Source organism: Podarcis muralis, chromosome 5, assembly GCF_964188315.1.
Source record: "Podarcis muralis chromosome 5, rPodMur119.hap1.1, whole genome shotgun sequence".
NCBI classification, from domain to species: Eukaryota; Metazoa; Chordata; class Lepidosauria; order Squamata; family Lacertidae; genus Podarcis; species Podarcis muralis.
In genome coordinates this window covers 71006084-71028785 of record NC_135659.1, presented here as the reverse complement: position 1 = coordinate 71028785, position 22702 = coordinate 71006084, and the positions used below count along the sequence as shown (strand labels likewise).

Sequence of the window (22702 nt, the reverse complement as noted above, 5' to 3'; positions counted from 1 at the left end):
TTTTGTGTGCATGGCATGCACACAATACACTAGTATCTGAAGAAGTGTGCATGCACACAAAAGCTTATACTGTCATACCTGGGGTTGGATGTGCTTCAGGTTGAGTGCTTTCGGGTTGCGCTCCGTGGCAACCCGGAAGTAACGGAGTGCGTTACTTCTGGGTTTCGCCGCTCATGCATGCACAGACCCTCAAAATGACATCATGCACATGCGTGGAAGCGGCAAAACGCGACCCGCGCCATTCCGTCTTACGTTCCATTCAGGAAGCGAACGGGGCTCCGGAACGGATCCCGTTAGCATCCCGAGGTACCACTGTACCAAGAAAAGAACAAACTTAGTCGGTCTCTAAGGTGCTACTGGACATTCTATCTATCTATCTATCTATCTATCTATCTATCTATCTATCTATCTATCATCTATCTATCTATCTATCTATCTATCTATCTATCTATCTATCACAGAGAGAGACAGAGGTGAAGTGCAACCTTGTTGCTTCTATTCAATTGTTTCACGGCTTTCAACTGTAGTACCTTACTGGACCAGTTAAGCAGGATCCCCCTCCTTCTTTTAATGATAAAAATGCAAATTGTATTGATGAAGCTAAATTGCTTGACAACAAGAAGTGGTAAATATTCTGCTGTTTCACAGGCAGTTTTCCATACTTGCAGGAACTAAGCCAGCAAGTTTTTTAATATTGAGGAGGGGAATGCTTTGTCCCGTGGTACACGGAAGAGGTAGGCTGATCATATAGTTTATCCAAAAATAGTGGCTAAGTCTTCAGTAAACCACTGTATTATAGTGGTTCCATGCATATCTACAAGGCCTGTTCTACAGCATGGCATTGGGTGCCTGCATCTTGGCCTTGGGGGGGGGGTGTGGTGAAGCAGGTAACTTCTTGTCTCTATTGATGTTGAACATGAAGCTGTTCAAGGTAGTCATTAGGAAATTTGGGGTGTGGTGTCATCAGTATGCAAATGACACCCATCTCTACTTCTCTGTTACATCAGTCAGGAATAGATATGCAAGTCTCCCTGGACAAAGGTATTGATGAGCATCAATAAGATGAATCTTGATAAAACAAAGGCCTTGTCAGTAGGAGCTTCCCGGGTCTGGGGAGTGGACACATTGCCTGTTCTGGATGGGGCTGCACTCTCTCTGAAGAACAGGTGCAAAGTCTGAGGGTACACCTTCATCCACTATTGTTACTGGAGGCCCAAGTGGGCATGGTAGCCAGGGGTGCCTTTTACCAACTTTGGCTGGTGCACCAGCTGTGACAGTTCCTGGACAACCTAGACACAGAGATTCATACATTGGTAACGTCAAGGCAGGATTTCTGTTAATACACTCTTTGTGGGGACGTGCTTAAGGTTGGTCTGGAAATTGCAGCTTGTGCAGATTGCTGCTGTTATGTTGCTGAGTGGAGCTACCTACCAATAGTATATGACAGCACTTTGGAAAGAACTGCCCTGGCATTTTTACCACTGCATAAAATCAGCATTTCCCCCATGTGATTATCAATAAGATATTGTTATATATCATTTTAAGTTGCTCTGTCAATGCTTAAGAAATAAAATTGACAGATATGTGAGCACATGTAGCTTAATGCTCAAGACTGGCATGCCTGTGTACATTGTTTTTTGAGAATTGCTTGTTGTTTGAAGAAAAGATACAACCTGAATATTATACAACAGATAAACACAAAACTACTGGGAAAGTTTTAATTCCCCAAGGCTGATTCTAGTAATAGTAAATGTCTGGCAGAGTCAAAGGGAATATATTGTGATAATAAGGATTGTTGGAAAAAGAATATTTAAAGAAAATAATAAAAATTTATCTGGGGGGGAAATGTTTAGCAGAAGTCACCAACATTTCTGTTTTTCTCTATCCTTTCTGCTGCATTTGCAAAAGCTGTTCCTCATAAATCTATAGTAAATTTTATTTACCATTTCTACATCTAAAAGACCTCTTACCTATTTGGGTACCAATACCCAAGTACAAAATATATTCATATCATATTGTAACATACTGTATATAGTGTGTGATGAATTTATACATTGCCACCAATTGTATTTTCCTGTTCCAAAAGTGCATTAGTTCTGCACTCTATAATTGAGTCTATCAAGTATTTGTAGTGACTTAAATTAATTTAAATTCATGTTAACCAGAGAGGATCAGTTATGCTCTGTAATGCCAACTGATACAATCCTTTAAAAGAGAGTAACTACAATGCGGTGCTAAGGTTCAGCCTAGACAGCGTATTCAAAACAGTAACCACACTAGAGGAATAAATCTGCTGCTGTTATAGAGCAAATTACAACTGTATTCAGCCACTGATTTCTGCTACCACCCCACTTGAAAAACTAAAACTTCCAGCTTACTAGAACCACCAGCTACTAATTCTTCCTCCTCTGCCCCTGCTCAGTTTGCATATCATAGCAACATATGAAGCTGCCTTACGGGGTCAGACCATTGCTGGATCTAGTTCAGTACTGCCTACACTGACTGGCAATGATGCTCCAGGGTTTCAGGAGTTGCCATTAATTGAACCTGGGATATTTTGCATACAAACCAAGTGCTGTACCACTGAGCCAGGACTCTTACTTTAATTCCCTAAGTCTACATACATAGCAGTTTAAAGGACTGAGTGGGTAAATGAAGGTACTGCAAATACAGCTACTTTGATTTTTCTGATCATCACACAAAGCAACAGGATTATATTTGTACAATTTCCTTGAAGGTGTTTATCAGGCTGTGTGGTCAGTCTGCAGCATACACACCACAAGTTGCATAAACAGCAGGAGTTTGTGGCACATCCGAGCAGGAGCAAGAAGTACTGGGAGCCTGGCTACAGCAAAGTGTCATCGTCCCCATGCTCTGCTGGCCTCTCCTGTGCTGCATACTCCTAAGGTTAGTAGGGTCTGAGGCAAAACCAAACCATTGTAGAGAGGTTGCCTGTACTGTTTAAATAAATCTAGCATACACAAATCTAGCATACACCTTTTCATTCTTTGGGCTTGAAATACTGTGGCACATTTGCTTAAAAAGTTATCTATTGTTGCATTTAGAAAAATGAGGGTCAGTAAAACTATCCAGCTAATTATGTCTTCAATTTACTATTTATTTAAATATCATTATATTTTCCCTTCATTAAAAAAGATAGCATGAATGATGGTAGCATTCTGTTTGATTTACAGCCCTCCAGATCAGCTTTGTCATCTTGCCACTGAAACACACTGTGTGCTAATATCTTAGCTTCCAAGTAAAAGAGGATCTAATTATAATGCAGTAGCATTAACAAGAATGGAAAAGTAAATATAGTTTACAAGCAGGTGATATACTAAAGTTTTAGCAACTCTGGATAAAAGCTCTTCTGAGTATCTTGGTCCTGAGTTTACTTTGATCCCACAGGCAATGTTTATTGTACAATAAGTTAAAATACATCCTCCCCTGTGGTTTTCTGTGGCAGATTGAATATGTCCAATTCTTTGGGGGAAAAATATATCTAGGTTTCTAGGTAAAATACCCAATAATACTTGCCACTCCAGCCTATTTTCCCATAGGCACAGAAAAGGTAAGCAAAGTGAATTTGAAACACGCAAAGTGAAACCACATTTCTCAAAAGGCCTTACAAACAAATACCCACAGCCAACATGAAGGGCACTGACCTATTCTAACAATATAAGCCCTAAGGGCAAGCAATTAGGAAAACATATGTTATGCAACTGCAACGCCCATTATGACTGTCAAGAAAATAATACAGACTCCAGGTCCCAGCAATTCATCACCACCTTTAATTATTACAAGAGATAATCTCTGCCCAAGGAGAAGAGGGAACAATTATCAAGGGTGTCACTACGCCCTAAGTGGCAATTATTGCGGCCACTACTAGAACACTTTCCTTTAAAAAAAATCCCACTAATCGTGGGGCTCTCAATGAAGCCAAAGTAGCCAATGAAACAAACCATGCGCGCCAGTCCTGTGGTACAAAAAAAATGCGTAAGTTGGCGTGTTATTAAGGGAATGAAAGCGCAACTGCGTCTCGATCCAAACCGGACGCTGCGCCTTGAAAGGGATGAGCGGAGTCTTGGCTGATGCAGAACCTGCCACGATCAAGGTCACGTTACTGACATCCTAGAAACACAGCATCCCTTCTTGCCCAAGAGGAGGAGGAGGAGAAGCTCGCCTGCCCTTTTGGCTTTCCTCCATTGACGGGGGCCGAGCGGCGTCAGCAGCCTCCGACGAACAAGAAGCATGGTGCCGGGAGGAAGCCGAGCGCTGCGAAGAGCCACGCCGCCGACACCCGCCCGCCCGCCCCTTCGCAGGGCAAGAGGCGGCGCGGGAGACGTGACGGGCCCCTCCGGGAAGCCTCGCGCCGGTCCCACGCGGGCGCCGAAAGCCACCGGCGAGCCAGCCAAGCACTTTCCCGGCTCCCGCTGAAGGAGCCTCCGGGCACCCCGAGCCCGGAGGGAAGAGGCGCCGCCCGGGGCCCGGGACTCTCTCCTCTCCGCCACAGCCGCGGCTGGTCCCCGCCCCTCTCCGCCTTTGTGAGGCCGCGGCGGGAACTCTTCTGCGCTCGCTGCCGGGCTCCCTCCCTCCCCCCTCGCCTCCCTCTCTCCGCGGGGCCGCCTAGGGAGCGCCATGTCCTTACCGGGGAGGGGGAGGTTGCTTCTCGTACGTGCCAGGGGCTCGAGCCGCGGGGGCAGGGGCCGCCGATGATCCGCTCGCCGAGTCCAGCCCAGCGCCGCCGACTGAGCAGCGCCACAAAATGGCCGACGCGACTGCGGCGCCGCTAGCTCGCCCGCCTGCCTGCCGCGAGGGGAGGGGAGGGTCCTCCTGTGGGAGGGGCGAAAGGGCCAGGGGGCGTGGCTCCGGCGGAGAGGGCTCGGGGGCCCTCGCGCAAAATCCAGGCGGCGGCGGCCCGTCACGCGCGCATCCATCTCTCGGGACCCGGAAGGCGTTGCTGCTTTCCCGTTGTCCAGTGTGAGTTCGCCAGGGAGAGGAACTCACGACTCGGGCAACGAGCGCGTGCTTTTTTTAAATACCCGCTGCTTCTGGGCTCAGGTGTATTGAATCCTTGGAGAGCATAGGCGCCGACCCAATGGGGCTTGAGGGGGCCCGAGCCCCCTCAAAAATTCGTTTGGGGGGGCTCTGCCCCCCCAATAATCTCCAGCGCCCCTCCAGCAGAGCGCCATCGCCGCCCCTCTCCCAGCCCAAAATGCACAGGGAGGGGCGGGCTGCATGCCTCCTGCCCTCCCGAGCAAAAGCTCCACCCAATTTCCTTTGGAGCTGATTAATAGGCGCAGCACGCTCTCCCCTATTCGCTCACGAGGAGGCGGTGCCACTTTATTTGCATATTCATGAGCTTATTTATTATTCATGAGCTTTCCCGGGCCCCCCCAATATTTTTTATAAGTCCGCGTCCCTGTTGGAGAGAGGGGCCATCAGCCTCAAATTATGGACCACTTTTAAGGCCACGTTTAAAACATACCAAACCTTTTCCTCTTTCACGCGGGGAACAGGGCAGAGTTCAGTGACTGGAGTACGTACTTCGTATACAGTGGTACCTCGGGTTAAGTACTTAATTCGTTCCGGAGGTCCGTTCTTAACCTGAAACTGTTCTTAACCTGAAGCACCACTTTAGCTAATGGGGCCTCCTGCTGCCGCCTCGCGATTTCTGTTCTCATCCTGAAGCAAAGTTCTTAACCTGAGGTACTATTTCTGGGTTAGCAGAGTCTGTAAGCCGAAGCGTATGCAACCCGAGGTACTACTGTATACAGCAAGTTCTCTCTGATCCCAACCACAGCCACTGGTGTAGTGGTCAACTCTGAAGTGCAGGCACTCTTCAAAGATAGAGTTGCACCTTGGCTTGTGAGCTTATACAACAACAAAAATTAAACATGAATTTTTTGACCAATGCAGACATTACGGCTTCGGTATCAAGGCAATTTTCTGCTCACTCGCTCTTCTTCCAACCAGGGGCGTACCTTGAGGTTGGCCATGTTGCCTCTTGGCCCCCCTGCCAAGGGTGGGTGGGTGGGTGTACAAAAATTTTTGTTTCTCTCCACTCTGGTTTGGAGTGGCTAGGAGCCATTTTGCTGGGAGGAGAAGCAAGTTGGTTTAGAATCCTGCTGGGTATTTATAGGGTGCTCTTTTCTTTTAAAACGCAGGTTATCCTTGTTTGTAATTTTTTTGGTTTTTTAAAATGTTGTTTTAATGTTTATTTTAATGTTTCTTCTCAACATTTTCCAGGAGAAAATCAGGACCAGATTCTCCCCTTTCAGGTTTTGGAGGAAACAATTAAATAACGTTATATAACATAACTCCTCCTCAGTCCGCTGCTCTGAGCAGCAGTCAGAATCTCTGATGTTGGCGACGGGATCACTGACCATAATCAGAATACAGCGTAAAGCGTTACGGAGCCGAGTTCCGCCGGCTTTAGAGACCTCTTCATATATAGTTCGATTCCTACACTGGCCATAGGGTGGCAGTATTTCCCTAAACACATCCTTTGTTTCCATTCCATTAACTGAAGAAATCAGCCGCAGTTTATCGAGAATGAGCAGCAGTGCTTTTTTTCTTAAAAAATGTTTAGGGGGACTCTCTCCCTGCCAAGTTTTGATAGGCAGAATTTTACTTATTCTGCCTAATAATATGGACAAGTTGTTGCTGAAGATTGAGACCAAGCATATACCCCCTTGAAACTGCCCCAAGCAGCTTGTCTATTTGGGAGTATCAACACCTATTTATTAGATGATGTGGAACCATTGCTTTTGTGTGTGTGTGTTTACACATATACATTTTTTAAAAAAAGTTGCGTCTCCCCTGAAGTACTGAGTACTTCCAGGTGGGGTGGGGGGCTAAATAGATGGTAGATTGAAGTGAAAATTAATGTTCTCATGTCTACCATCACAATTTGTTCTCAGCTATGTCCACAGCTAATATCCAGTTCTGCACAGAAACTGGAACGTGCACGCCCATTGTTAGCTTCTAGAGCTCATTTTTTGCTGGAAGCTACAGGCTTTAAGTTGAAAATTCTGCCCCTTGAACTCAAAGGTGAAAATAATAGGATACATCAGATCTATTAGCTGTGCAATCTTTTGAAATGTCAGGGTGCAACAGGGGAGCATTCACAGCCATGCATCATCTGAGAGCTATGGAATATTGCAACAGGGTCTGGCGTATATCCACTACTGCACAGATAAGAAACTTTGGGCTAAGTGTAGCCCTCTAGGAGTCTATGTGGCTCTCCCCACGTCACACCTCTCACCAGCCATGCTTCATGCCCTTGAGTGCTCTTGACTAGCCAGAATGTGTCCTTGAACTGTGTTAATGCCTCTTGCTTGTTGCAATGGAGGGGTGTGTGACTTTTACCTGTTGTTCCACCTATTTTTAATATGGTTCTGCCTCGCCACGAACGTGTGGCCTCCAGATTGCCCACGAGGGAATGTGGACCTTGGGCTGAGAAGCGCTATCCACCCTTGACCATCCTGATTCACTGATGTCCTTAAATAATTGCTTTTCCATGTGACCATGTGGGGCTATTTGCAGTGTTGAGACAGCTCTTGCGATGAGGGAAAGGTGCTTCCTGCACGCTCAAGAACACATTCTATTATTTCACTTTTCTGGACTAAGCCAATGAGCTGAAATCACTACTGTTAGAAGACAACAAATTGCAAGCAGGAATGGCTGGTAAAAAGTCAGCTAACAGAATTGGAGGGGGGGATAAAGCCCGTTTTCATACACTCCTCTAGATATTCCTAACCAGAAAACTTCAAGCGGCAGAGTTCACAAATATTGACCTGCAATGTATCAACCTTTTGACTGATATAACCTTGATGTTATTTGCATTAGCACTAAGATTAGGAGCTAATATGCATTCCCGGGTAGTGTAACCTGGAAAATGATCTGTGGAGGGTGAGGACCAATTTTTATACAAACCTATATAGTATGAACTGTTTGCTTTGCATGTGCTTAACATTTATTATTATTAATTATCATCATCATCATCATCATCTAACTTTTTATTGCCCAAGGCAACTCAAAGTGGCTTATAACCAAACAACTCCCCCTCAATACACACATTAAAACTGAGAAACAAAAATATATTAAAAACATCCAGGCCACAGATAGTTAAGAGGCTAGAGGCCTGGTTAAAGAGGAAATATTTTGCTTGGCATTGAAAAATACAGAATGGTGCTGCCAGGTGATCCTCTGTGGGGAGAGCATTCCACAAACGGGGAGCAACCACTGAAAAGGCCCATTCTTGTGTTGTTACCCTCCAGACCTCCTATGGAGGAGGCATACGAAGAAGGGCCTCAGATGATGGTCCATATTGGTTCATATGGGAAGAGGTGGTACCTGAGGTTCTGGTAAAATGAGTACTCTGCTATGTCCCAAAACCACAAAAGAGACACCACCACAAAGAACTCAAAAGTAGGATGATTTTTTAAAAGACTGTCTGCCATTAACAATGTAAATAAGTTATAGTCACTATTCAGCCAGGAGAAAAGGTGGGGAGAAAGCAGATATTATGAAAGGTAGTTTAAATTCATGCCCTTAGTCAAGGCACAGTTTGTCTAAATCTAAATCGGTGTTTAAAAACACATAGAAAACAATGATGAACCACAGATGTTTAATTATTCTTTAACAACAGTAAGGGACAGTATGTTTTGCTGATTCACATTTACAAACATGTTGGCAAAAAGAAAACAATATCCAGTGTAATTTTTAGCCTATTTTACAGCCCTTGAGGGGGAAAAGCATTAATATAACAGCCTGTCTATGCTTCTGTTATACTTAAGTGCCAGGGAGAATTTTAATCATTACCCACCCTGTAGTTGGCTGCAGTGTTTAAATCTGGGAAACCTGTGCACCCAAAGGACACCCCGAAACAATTTTTAAAAGCCTTTTTTAAAGGAGCGGGGGTATATGGCATACCAAATATTGGTCAACACTTCCCATTTTTAAAAAGAATTATTTGTGTAAAATGTAGTCGCTCTATGGTATGGCCACAAACAGAGCCAAGTCCTTAGTATGCTGCATGGATATGAGCTCTGTGTGAAACAGAGAAAATAACTTTATATCAAGATTTGTAATAGAAGCAGGCCCAAGGTACTGTGTTTCAGGCAAGTTTGGGAAGTGTCAAAAGTAGGAGTTTTTCTAATCCAACATATTTACTTGGGAATAAGTTTGAGTTTGATGGGACTCGCTCCCAAATAAGTGTTTGTAGGATTCCAGTTCTAACAACCTGGCACAAAGAGTGAACAGCACTGGCCAAATTCTGAAAAAGGAGCCTTTTTGAATAGCACCCAGCTCCTCGGAAGACTCAGGCTAATCTACTTCATCAAGTGCACCTCAGTAAGAGATAGCAAGGAGCATTCTGCACATGTCACAGTGATTGCCTGAATTCTGGATTCAGCTCAAACAACATGTTACAGGCAGTTGTGTGGATATCACCCACATGTGTCTCCCTGGCAACGTAAGGGGTGGAAAAGTCATGTGACATGCTACAATGGAGTTTCTGTAGCCACCTGCCTTATGTAAAGTAGGGAAACATGAATGCAAATTGCATCACCTATTCCTCACATTATTAGTGAGATGTGCATGTTCACATAACATGTAGTTTGGGTCCCAGAGAATGGCTCTGTTCCAATACAAGAAATCAGAACCCCCAAATTTCTTGATAATTTAATTGAAAAGAAGCTAACTCTCAAAAGATAGCTAGAAAAAGGCACACTATAAAGGTGAATGGGAACTTTGGCATTACCAAATAAACCAAGCTAAAGGATCTTTTACAGCAGAACTGGCTCAAATAGGGAAACAGTAGCATACTTTGGTTCCACATAATGAGATGGAATAATCTAGTAAGAGTCACAGTGTCTGGAGATCAAAGGATAATGTGCATTCCTCTATCCATTAAGATCACATCAACCACTATCTGAGAAGTACTAATTCGTTCCGAAGACTCATCACACTGGCACAGGAAAGGCTCAAAGCACTGACTGTAAAAGAATATACAACCTGACTCAATTTTCCAAGATTCTGTCCTTGTCATTTCCATCAACTGGCCTCTTCCCAAGGAACCCAAGCCTGCAAGTCTGTTCAAGGGCTTTCTGAAGGAGCGACACCCATTTCCAAAATGACAGAGAGGCAAGGACATGGAAGGCTCCTGTTTCAGGTATGTGTCAGGAAAGTGGCAAGAGAAAGGTGTAGAAGTACTGAGGCAGCAGTCCTACTCCTACCCCTTCCCCTTAATCAGCAAGGACTCCCTGACTAGTGGAGGGGCAAAGCGGTCAGAAGACTTCAGCCTCGGTGAGAAAAATCCAACTTTCTGTGAAAGGGTGAAATGAAGTTCAGAGTGTCATGGCATCAAACTGCTCTTCTTGCTTAGCGTAATTGCTCTCTTCTACCTTAAGACTACAACCTGTGTTTTTCAAACCAGAAGTACTGACTGAGGTCCTAGCTAATATGGATGAAGGAAATCCATGATCAGATCTCCCAATGTCTTTTTCTTTCATTTAAAAAGCAGTCACTGGCAGGGACTTAACCCTTTACTCCTCTCACTATTTGCCCAACTTATAGTTCAGAGATGAGGGAAGAGACAGGTATTATACGGATACTGATTTTCCTACCGCACTGGATCATGCTTCTCAGCTAACAGCAGCTTGGGAAGGGCAATCTAAGTCTGGAAAGTGCAGTGGACAGGAAGGGTTCAGCTCGAAACCAGTTCAGCCTCCCTACAGCTTCTTTTAACGAAAGAAATAGATATCAGGAGATCTGATCAAGGAGTTCTCTCGTGTTATGTCTAGTTTGGCTTTGTAAGCCTGAGTGGCATATCTTGAGCTCAGTAAAAGCCTTCATGCTGATCATGTTTGCTCATAACATCTTCACAACAACTTGATACCCGATTTTAGTCTATGTTGAAGTAAGGAGGAGAAAGGCAGCAGGAGTCATAATTGACTGCAGTTTTTAACATATAGAGAAAGTTCCATTCTGGAGAAACAATCTGTAAGCTATTTACATTGCTGTGACCTAGCTTAAACTCAAGGGGACAAGGATCATTGCCATTTGAGACATCTAACCCAAACAATGAAAAAGTATATTTGGGCTAAAAAAAAAAAGCTTGAAATTTAATCAGTCTCTTTCTAAGGTACTATACAGCAGGAGAAGAAAGCAACAGGCAGACTCCCAAACTCCAGTCCATGACTGCTTTTCACTGTGGGGAAAGGTTGCTGTCAAATAGCTTGACCTTGGTTTCCAACAATGCCTTCCACTTGGTCCTTCTAATATGAATTGAGTAGTAAAAGTACTCCAGGCATGAGGAGAGTCAACCTGGATCGGAAGCCACAGCTCATCCAGTGCTGCCAAACTGAACCTTTGGTAAGAGTGGTGTGTTTTAAGGTAGCAAAGACAGGTAGAAGAGTTGGAGAAGGATGCAGCCAGCAATTTGAATGGCAGTACTGGCTGCAGCAGGTTTGCTCCAAGGCAGGATATGTGCTATAGTAGCCTGAGACAACAACCCTTTTCCTTCTGGGGGTGAAGCTTGATTAGCGAAGTTTCCAATCTTCAGGTGGTGGAAGCAAAATCCCAGTATCTGTGAGCAGTTGGTTCCCAATAAACATTCCACTTTGAATGTGCAGTGGATTCCCAGTGTAATGCAAAGCGGTTCCAACTTTTGCGCTTTGACAATGCAGTGGCTGCTGCCTCTGGCATCTTGACTTCCTAGGAATCAACTGCTGCAGGTTCTTAGGAGTGCCCTCACAGCATGGTCTGAGAGTTGGCTCCCTGATGCCTCAAAACCCTTTCTAGAATGATGACTTCATTATTATAGGGTTTCCTTGAAGACATTAGCGGTGTTGCTGGGGCGAGGAAACAGCTGTCGAAGCAACAGAAGCAACCCGAGGAGCCTGGAGCCTGCAGAGGGGAAGATCCATGGCTCAAAGAAGGTAATACTGGCAAGAGATCCTTGCTCCCTTCACATGGTGTTGCCTGAAGCCAACCCTTCACACCACTCCTTTGATAAAGCTGGTGTCCAAGTGCACAATTAGCATGCGCAAGAAGGACATCTCTTTGCGAGTGTTTTCAAAGATAACTCTGGGATCATCAGATTGGCATCGCAGACAGTTTGGGGCCATCACCATGGCCAAGTTGTTTACGTCCATCTTGGTTTTGCCCACATTGGTTGGCTGAGCAAAAATCTGTGAAATAAAGAAGGTGCAGCTCAAATAAACTCAAAGATATATAGATGTAAAATTCTGGAAATAGCCCAGAAGATTTAGTTGTCCCACAAAGAATCACTCCTGCTAGTGTTGATACGCTGTCAACTTTAAGAAAGACTTTCATATAGGAGATCTAATTATATTATTATTACAGGTCCTAAGACCTGCAGCCAAGACTGCCTCTGATACACATTAGAATAAATGAAGATTGAATCTTCAGAGGGTTTTATTCAATTGTCAATCTTCCCCTAGTGGAAGGTTCTTTGAATTAGCAATGCCTTTTCTCAGTGGAGCAGAGATAGAAACATTCATCGGCTACTACCCTTTTCTTCAGCAGACCCCACCCCACCTCAAATCTGCTCTGGGGAGTTGGCAAGCCCTTTAGAACAGCATGGGAGGTGTCAACATGGGGAGAGGAAATACTTCAAGAGGTTCTTAATCCCTGTTCTACTGATGGAAGGCTGTGCTGGATTAAAGAGCCTTCCATCAGTGGAAGTATATCAACTGGATATAATCCAGAATATTTGAAATGCAGAGTAAAGCGAGACGTTCCAGAGTGCAGCTACCGTATGCTGCTTCAGAATGCCTGTGGCTTGTCTGCTGCTTCAGAATGATTCCTAGTCTCAGAAATGCAGTTACCTACATACCTGTAAGAAGTGAATGAGGTAACACAAAACCAATTTGTTGAGCTCAGGCAGGAGTTCCACTACTGCTACAGCAGCATCAGGGTTCTCATAGTTGCTGATACACTCCTTGTAGAATTGCTGTGGGATGACGGGCTCCTCCAGCTCCCGGTACCACAGCTTCAGCAAAGAAGCTGCAAGGGCAAGAAGGGAAAAAAACAGGCACTTTCAACAACAACAGCTTAACAAATAAGGTATCTGGGTCAGAAACATCTGTCCTGAAGCAGATGTTTAAATGAATAAGGGCACAGCACTCCTGCTCCTCCATCTTATGCTAAACAAGACTCTGTTCTTCCCCAGAGGAAAGATAACATCACCCAATTCATTGAGATTTATGGTTTCAGACCTTTGAAATCACAGGACACAAATCCCAAAGGGGCTAGGGTAGCAATGGCCTGTGGCTTCAGAAGTAGGTATTAAAAGCTTTGGTTTAGATAGGAGGGAAGAAACATAAGAACACAAGATGGATCTATCTCAGTGTACTGTGATTTGGAGTGTGACTGAAATGTTAAGGTAAGAGGGAATCTACTGGAGGGCAGAATGCTGGAAATGGAGCAGTTGGGTATGGAAAACGAAGTGGGTATGGACCAAGGGCGGGTGGGGAGGGAATGAGTTTTTTGGGTTAGGAAAAGGTCCCAAATCAAAGATCTCCTGTTTTGAAGGCTTCTGAATAAAAGTAAGTTCCTGCTATTTATTTGATTCCCATTCTCTCATGAATGAAAACAGTTATATTGTCAATCTGGGTCTACTTTCCACGGAATTGAAGGATTTGAACACCTCCCCACAAAAGTAATGTATTAATGGTGAGGCTGTGACAGGGGACAGGATCACAAAAAGAAAACAGGCCTTTTCAGCAGTGCAGCCTTCCTCCTGCTGGTTGGAATGTTCTCCCAGATGATTGAGTAATATTTTTTCTTGCAACAGTTGGCAAATGTGGGGATGGGGGGTGGGGTGGTGCTGTTCTGCAGAGGTCAGGGGATGGTGGGTCTGTTTTATGGTGTGATTGTATTTTTAATCTTTAAGTTGTTGTGAGACCTTTTCATAAAGTAATCAAGAAACAAACAAACAAATCTGGGCAGCTGTGTTATTTATCCATACCTGGTATATTGGGATCACCAACGTTGTTAGGAATTTTCCACTGATCAACCTGTAGCTTGAGTGCATTGACTTCATCAATATCACCAGGAATTCTGAAAGCAGACACAGAGATTCATCAATAAAGACCAACTGAACAGAGGAAGCAAATCCCACAGATCCAGGAACCAGAGGAACAGACAAGACTACATACTTCAGAAAGCCATGTACAGAGTTGTTTGACAAGAATGCCATAGTTAGTGTTATACAAGTAGGACACGAACCAAAATATTGCAGTTTAGAGTGCATCTGTTTGATATTTCCCCTTAAATGGGGGTGGGTTGTGGTAGGGAGAGGGATACTGCTCTGCTTAAGGACCAGAAACCTTGGCTCTTCCTCTCCCTGAGTCTTTCAATTCCAGCTGGTCATTACAAGAACTCTATTAACTAAGAAATAGTGCCAGAGTTTGCTTTTCCCCTCTTATCTCCCAAACTCTTTTCCTTTCAGGTCATGACTTTTATAAACTTTTAGACTAAGCCTCAAGGCATCATTATCATCAACATTTGTAAACTGTTCTGGGAGCCTTTTATGGCAGTAGAATGTGACTTTAAAATGCTATAAACAAACAAACAAACAAACAAACAGACCAAGCTGCAATATTTGGGGGGTCTCATTAATCTACTAATTCCTCCCTCTTGAGCATGGCGGCTGTGGCTAAATGAAGAGTCATGTTCTGAGAATGAGTATTTAATTAATATAGAGGATTCATTTTTTAACAGTTTTTGCCCAAACAATGGCCTTATTGGTATGGTAGACATGTTGGGGGCGTGTTATATTTCTAAAAACGCCGTTATCAGCAGCAGCCCTAGTATGAGGCTACAAACTACCACAATGAGACTTCCTTCCTTCAACTATGATGCAGATGTCAGCACTGCCATAAATCAAGCTCTGGCTCTAAATGGTTTAAACAAGCTAAGCAGCTAAAAACGCACCCCCTTCCCCATGTTATGCAAGAGAAGTTTCTTTACAACTTTTCAACTTGTGGTCTACAGGGCCTGTCCAGTTTTTTTGTAGTGGCTTCTTCATTCTATAAATATTTATATTTTTATTAGTTGCTTCCAGATGCAATTCCTTGCCCTTGATTTTCAGAACAGAGTGCAAAAACAAAGTAAGTTCCCCACTCTCAAGGCCCTAGATTAGGTAGTATCTCTACTGTGTGTGGGGGTGAACAGTGGCAATTCCTCTTCCCATCCTAGCTAACTCTGACAAAGCTAGCTAAATGGCTAAATGGCCTTCGCAAACACGGTGATATTCTAGGAAAGGAGGAGATTAAATCACAGAAAACATGCACAGCTGATGTACATGTACCACAGTTCTCTCCCCACCCCCAATCCAAAATATGCAGATGGGTAGATTAGATATTTTAGCCTCAGGTTTTAGGAGCGAGTTCATATGTACTAGCATAAGCCTATTTGTTTGGAAGCAACTGAGAAGGTGGCACGAGTCCCTGGAGACCTCATAAATCTTTTGCTGTGGTTTGAAAGCTGCTTCCTCTCCTAAAACTGTTTGTAAAAATGAGGCTTGAGAGGATGCAGTTCCACTAGGGCAAGGGGCAGAAATGCCATGCATCTCCAACTATCCGGTCAGAAATACAGTAATCAATCCTTTATGTAGCTCTGGTCAGCCAACCTCACCTGAATATTCCCTCAGTCTGTTCTCCCCCCAGTTCCAAAACTTGCTGAGACAGCTGTGTTTGTACCCAAGGTAGCTTGTTATCAGGATACATGTCCTGCTGCCGTAACATGATTTCCTCCAGAGAACTGCCAAACAGTGAAGGTGTTACAATAGCATTCTTGGCATGTATTATCTCTTCAATTGTAGGCTTCCGGAGACCCTATAAGCAAAAAGGGAAAAGGAAAAGAAAGGATGGAAAACAACGATGAACAGATTTGCATAAGAAACAATCACATGGAAAGCCTCCTAGGAAAGCATTTTGTATTTGCTCTGAAATTTTAGAAATAATTATCTATGTCAGAACCTGTGTGGATAAGCATGTTAGCTGTGGCCTGTTTGTGCTGTATGCAGCACCCATGGGGGGTGGGGAGGATGCATATTCACAATTAAGCCATGGGTAGTTTATGCAGTGCCCTCCAGATTTTGGATTCCGATGCCCATCAGCTCTAGCAAGCATGTGCAATGGAAGTTGTAGTCCAGCAACATATGGAGGGCACCATGTTGCTCTCCCTTGGCTAACCAGCCTACCCACTTCTCCACTGGGGGAAAAAAGCTGCAGTGGGGGCATAGAGACTCAATATGATGACTGTGTCACACACTGGAAGCTGCCTTACACGAAATCAGACCATTGATCCATTGAGCTCATTATTTCTACACTGAGTTGGCAGCAGTTCTCCATAGCTTCAGACAGGAGTCTTTCTCAACGCTACCTAGAGATGCCAGCAGAGATAAGATTGGGAGTGTCTCCATGCAAAGTATATGCTCTGCCACTGAGCTAACGCGCTTTCCCAAGAAAAGTACTTCTAAAATGATACACATTTTTAAATGGTCATAGCAGAAAAACTGTGCGTCCATGGAGCTGTCATCCTAGTATTATTCCTCTGTAAATGTAATTCTGGCCTTCAATTGCTGCTGATAAGTTAGTGGAGCGTGCACTCATATTAGCTATTTATTCATCGTTTTTGCAAACGTAAGGTAATGGAACATTTCCAATCCAGACAAGAACTTGTATAATTCCTCTATGGTACTTTGATGTCATGCGTAACAGGAAGAATTCAGCCTCACAGTGCGCACATGACTCAGTCAGATGATCACATCTAGGCCAGGCAAGAGTACGCCATTTTTCCAGTAATGATAAATATGCTGAAAATGTCTGCATCATAATGAAATTGATCTCAAAAACCGTGAGTGCTAGAAATTCATTCTTCACTTTGGGGGGGGGGGGGGAGATTTCCAGAACTCACATAAGTGTTTTACTATATGTGACCTTGCTCACCCAATCCTGCAGCATGCGTTTTATAAGTACAATTCCAAGGGCCCCTATCTTAATTCTGATTACCAGGGCATCCTCCTACCCATTTGTTGTATGAATATTCAAGACCTATGAAAATGAAGATTTCATGCTATTTTGTCTTTCCACTGAATTTTTCTGCTTAAAAAAGGAAAAGAAGAAGATTTCTGGCATATCATTCCCACACCTACCACTGACTTTTCCATTAATGTCTGCAGCTTTCCAATCTATGCTTCTGATCACCATCAAAATAATGCCAAAGGGGCAAGAGAACAGTTCACTTAAACTACTAGATGAGAATATGACACTGACTCACCTTTTTGCCTCCAGTGACTGCAACTTTTTGAAGCTTCCGGTAGCAGTATCTGGCATAAGTGCTAATAGGCAGACCTAACAAATGGAAATAAATAAAATGGGAGTTTTAGAATAGTTGTGGAGAACTTCAGAGGAGAAAATGGCCCCAGAGCACAAATGTTTGTATTCTCCCTAACTGACCCTCAAGCTTATCCTTCTGAGCAAGTGATAAAATAAGTGCTATAAAGGCCTTATTACTGTTTTACTGTGCAATAAATGTGCACTTGTTGTGGCAGATCTAGATATCCTTTCTCAAGATAGCACTTCTGCCGCAGGGTTATTTCATTAGCCTGGCACTCAAAATAGTCTTCCCCTCCAACTATCACATCCACTGCAGTTTGGAGTGCTGTGAGAAATGTAATTGAATTGGGGTCAAGTGGTACAACTCCTTAAAGTCCATGGCATTTTGTGAATTTTTATTTTTCAAAAGAGGGATTTTTTTCCAGTGCAGGAAAACACATACAGTGTTTCTAGAAGGGAGAAAAGTTCTGATGAGCATCAGAAAGGCAATATTTCCCCCATAGCAATGTTCTACATTTTGTGAACCTTTACCCATCAAAAACACATATAATACTAAACTGTATGTGCTTTTTCTCTAGCATTAGTGCTTAGACTTAAACAAAAAGAAAGCAATGAACAGGTCACTTTCTCCCGCACTGTGTAGGACTAATATTAGTTTCTGACAGACTTTAGTATAAAATGTCATTTGGCCACTGTCTGGAAAAGCACTCAGAGGGAGCTGCTAGGCTGAGGTGTCTGTGAGAAATGAGTTGAACAGGTCTTACAAACTGCATGTGCAGTTCTGCCTCCTAACATGAGATAATATAGATGTGCATTATTTCACTTTTGCATACGTGCTTCACAGTCTCATATAGGCACATAAAGCTGGAAATGGCAACCCTCTAATTTCTTTGGATTATTATCCCACCTCCTGCTGCTATTCAAAATGGCAAACAAAAGCCCTCCAGTGCTGCAGTCCTGAATTTAACAAAGTACAGATACATTCTCTTTCCTGAAATGCCCTCACTTAATCATGTTTTCTGACAAGTCTGGGGTCCAGGTGACGAAGAATGCTCTTCTGGGAATACAGAAAAGGGCACGGTGAATGGGCAAATTACTCTGGGCATCTTCTGGCTTCAGATAATGGAACCAGCCGGGTTCTGTCATCACATATACTGAGGAGCACCTCGTAGTGCATTCTTAATCCTTGATGGAAATCAAAGCTCCAGACCCCTAAATTACTTTGCCAGATCAAGTCCAATTAATTTCAGTGAGACTTGAGCTTGGGCTGACATAGTGCTTTGTGGATGAGTGCTGAGGGAGCACCAGTACAATTCTGGAGCAGGTAAGCAGCTCCATGTGTGAGAGGTCTTCTTACTGCCCTGTGCTTCCAGAAACAGGGTCATCCTAAACTAGCCAAAATGAGGTACCCTGGGCAATATTAAAGCAAATCACTGAAGGTCAACACTGAATTATTTGAGATTGGAAAAACATAAATGAATTGTGAAGAGCTCCAAAAGGACCTCTCCAAATTGAGTAATTTGGAGGCAATAAAATGACAAAAGTAGTTCAACATAAGAATCAAATGCACAGTTTCAGATAATGTAACTCCTATGAGGAGAAACATTTTAGTTTAGTTGAGGGCTTTTTAATTTAGAGAAAAGACATGTAAGGGAAGAAAGAGAAATAAACAGAGAGAGAAATAAAACTGCATGGTATGAGGAAAGTGAATAGGGTATTCCTTCCTCTCTCATAACTAGTAGCCAAGAACATTAAGTGAAGCTGAACATTCAAAACAAACAGAAGTACTTATTCACACAGTGCATAGGTAATCTATGGAGTTCCCTATCACAAGATGTGGTGATGGCCATCACCTTAAAAGAAGATTAAACAAATTCATGGACGATAAGGCTGCCAATGACTAGTCATGATGGCTGTGTGCTACCTTGAGGATCAGAGGCAACATGTCTCTGAAACCAAAGGAACACAGAACACAGGAAGCTAACTCATAGCGAGGGCACCATTGCTCCATCTACCTCAGTATTGTCCTAATTTCAGACAGGAGGCTAATCCAGCCCTTTCTAAATAGAAAAGGAACTCTTTAGCTGCTAGGTAAGATGGGAATGCAGTGATGCCTGTCTACACTGAATCCAGTGAATCCATCTCGGGACTTTTGCTATCAAAGTTCTCAGACTAGAAGAGAAGGGAAGGAAGCCCACCCATCTACCATAAATGTAGGGTACAAATATAGCTAAATAAAGGTTTCTCCTAAACCCTGCAGTTGAAAGTCTATTATTAACTAATCCCATCTGAATGGAGAGATCCAGTTTGCTCTGTGAAAATAAGACGGCAACACATCTTTATTTGGAAACACGTTCTACTGAAATCAATTGGACTTTAAGTGTGGTTAAGATGTGCTGTTAATCATTAAATACTGCTCTATCAAGTGTTGCATACAAATTTTTATCAGTAGCCATTTTGCAATTTCCTCCATTCCCAAAATGTTGATGCTTGTACAACTCCTGGGTCTTATCTTTCTACAATAAAGCCCGTACAACTATATCTGAGGTCAATAGCACACAGACATGTGTAGTTGTGTCTCCTCTATTATTAGCCCTCCTCATAATTCAGTTATTTTTACCTTCATCCTCTGTATTTTGCTTCCTCTTTTTCCTGGATTTTGAGTTCTTTTTGTTTTTCATATCCAGAAGCTCCTTAATGCGCTGGGTAACTGAAAATCCAAAGCATCGTTGATTGAGTGATGGCAAAAACATTAAATGCTCACTGCCCTGTTTTACTCAGCCATGGCAGAAGAGGGGCCCGTATTTACTGAATTCACACATCACAAAATCAGCTCTATCCATCTCCTTTTCATTACATGTCAAGATCAGTTTTCCTTACAAACATCAAGATCAGTTTAATAATGAATGTAAGAAGAAAGAAGTTCAGATTCTAAAAAATTCTTTTTCGGTTTATTAATTTGATTAAAAATCAGCTGGAATGTTTACCATTCATGGACGGAAACTTTTCAGGATTACGGCTGCTGATGGAGTTATATCTGATGCCAGGGACAAAAAAAAGGGCCTGATTTCTTACTAATGAAGTCTCCTAACCAATTATTTTCTTTCAGCAACCTTCAGAATAGTGTACTTGGAATAAAACCATTGCACTGAATGCTTTCTCTTCACTTTCTAAAGCATTTAACATGATATAGAGCAAAAGTTCTGGAACCGGGTTAACCCAACTCCCCAAATGTATATCTTGACAAACAGAGCAACATGAAAGACATTTGGCCATTTACTATGAGTGAGCTTGCCAGCTGTGATCTAAAAAAAATGTGATATATCTGATGCAATTATTTATGTCACTGTTTTTTCCATCTACTTAATTATGTCAGCCTTCCCTTAGAATTCTTATAATAGCTTATCACCAAGTTCTAAAGGAACATTCCAAATTGCTGCCCCCCCCAAAAGAGGCTAGATATTTTCACTCAAAGGAACAAACTCAATTGGGAGCAGATCAACACCTTAAAATAGCAGAAGTGTTTTTCTTCTTAGTTGTTTTCCAAGACTGGAGTGGAGAGAGAAATCTGCTTTGTAATTGTTATTGTTATAATTTGGCTATTATTGGGGTTCATTGGAAAACTAATAAAAAATGTATTGTTGTGCAAAAAGTCAGGTAAACTTTTTGTTGTAACACCAGCTCTATTTCACTTTCTAGCAAAGAAATAGCTGTTGCTTTTAATCCTGCTGCATTCTTTTGAGCTCCTTTACTATCAGAATGTACTGAGCTTTGTTATTACTTTTCGCTTACAGTACCTAATCTATTACAGTAAGAATAAAATCTATTAAAAATTACATAGTGCCCTATAGATCAGTGTTTCCCAACCTTGGGCCTCCAGCTGTTTTTGGACTACAACTCCCATCATCCCTAGCTAGCAAGACCAGTAGTCAGGGATGATGGGAATTGTAGTTCAAAAACAGCTGGAGGCCCAAGGTTGGGAAACACTGCTATAGATAATAATTCTAAAACTTCCTTTTCCCTAAATCTGGAAATGAAAAAGTTGCCTACTCCCGCTGAACAGGATCTTTACTTAATTTTATTTGCTATTGTGCTGCAATGTAGTTCACCCTTATTAGATAAGGCACTTACTGTTTTCATCATTGACCTGGTTGAGATGACGATAGATATAGCCTTCTAGATAAGACTGGAACTTGGGTGATGGGGAGAAAAAGGCCAGACTGATGGCCATGAGCTCCCAGCCCCATGCCAGGCTTCGGTAGCACATATTGTCTGTTGTTTGTCTAATCAGTTGTATGTACAGCTCATCCCGTAAACCTTGAATGCTCCAGCACTTGGCAACGGTGATCAAAGCCACATGATCCCTGTCCATCCGAGCCTGGCGGTCACCCATGTAGATTTGCACCAGTTTAAATATTTCACAAGCTTCCTTTTTAATGGTGTGGTTGCTGGTGATGAGCATTGGCTTTTTGATGGAGCCACCGTTCCAGGAGAGCATGTTGGCAATGGAGAGCCTTCGGCGGAAGATGCCCTGAGTGTGCATATTTAGGTTTTTCGAGGCCCAGTCGGCCATGCTGCTTTGAGAGATAGGCTTCCGTATGGTGTGGAAGGGAAACTGATACCCCATGTTGGTGCCAGGCTGGTCATTATTTTCTTGCTGGGAATCGGACCTTATTGTTCCAGGCTGCAATGGAGAACAGAAAGAAAATGGTTAAAAAAAAAAAAAAGCTGAGCTACTCATATTTCCCTGAGCAGAACAGCTAACTATAGTCACTTCCAAAAGAGGGGTCAGTCTTTCTATGAGTCCCAGTGTCTACTGACAACTTGAGAAGCTCCCTCTCTCCCTACCTCTCCTGTATCTCCTTGTGTCAATGTCTGAAACTTCAACTCAAACCCACCCTGTCACACCCTTCTAACTTGGTTCCTGCTTTTGTAATATGAGGCCTTTCTTCCCCTCAGAGGGAAGTGGCAAAATAAGAACAGGCCTTTTCAGTGGTGGCTCCCCAATAATGGAATGCTCTCTTCAGAAATACGCATCTTAGGCCATCCTTATCAATGTTTAGATGCTAGGCAAGGATGTTTACTCAGGCATTTGGCTCTTAATTGGGGTCATAGGGTATGATACTCTTTTAGTAGGGTTGAATAGGATTCTTCCTATTTATGTTATTGCAGAATGAGCACCTTTACTCAATTCATGTTCATTTATCTTTCCTGGTGCATTTTAAATGTTGTGTACGCATGCTTTTATATAATTGTACTTTGCTTTGACCCATTTTTGTAGTAAGCAACAAATAAATGCAGTAATAATAGTTACTCTTATTGTTACT

At 43.0% G+C, this 22702-nt stretch overlaps 2 protein-coding genes across 10 annotated transcripts in view; both read right to left on the bottom strand.

The window, feature by feature from the left end:
• PHF20 (PHD finger protein 20) overlaps nucleotides 1-4770 on the bottom strand; it is a 48517-nt gene extending 43747 nt beyond the window's left edge. For 2 of the 3 annotated variants that reach the window (XM_028734805.2, XM_028734807.2), the window contains exon 1: nucleotides 4649-4770. The gene's annotated coding sequence lies outside the window, so the exon portion shown is untranslated. The remainder of the gene's footprint in view (nucleotides 1-4648) is intronic. The other variant, XM_028734806.2, reaches the window with a different exon arrangement.
• A 3845-nt stretch (nucleotides 4771-8615) lies between these two features.
• Nucleotides 8616-22702, bottom strand: part of LOC114599473 (rho GTPase-activating protein 39-like) — an 82614-nt gene continuing 68527 nt past the window's right edge. For 6 of the 7 annotated variants that reach the window (XM_077929170.1, XM_028734803.2, XM_028734800.2 and 3 more), the window contains 7 exons: nucleotides 21507-22059; nucleotides 19996-20085; nucleotides 17317-17390; nucleotides 15670-15869; nucleotides 14000-14091; nucleotides 12866-13035; nucleotides 8616-12197 (listed from right to left, as the gene is read on the bottom strand). In XM_077929170.1, the coding sequence (XP_077785296.1) occupies nucleotides 12003-12197; nucleotides 12866-13035; nucleotides 14000-14091; nucleotides 15670-15869; nucleotides 17317-17390; nucleotides 19996-20085; nucleotides 21507-22059 (1374 nt within the window). In that variant the 3' untranslated portion in view covers nucleotides 8616-12002. The remainder of the gene's footprint in view (nucleotides 12198-12865; nucleotides 13036-13999; nucleotides 14092-15669; nucleotides 15870-17316; nucleotides 17391-19995; nucleotides 20086-21506; nucleotides 22060-22702) is intronic. The other variant, XM_077929171.1, reaches the window with a different exon arrangement.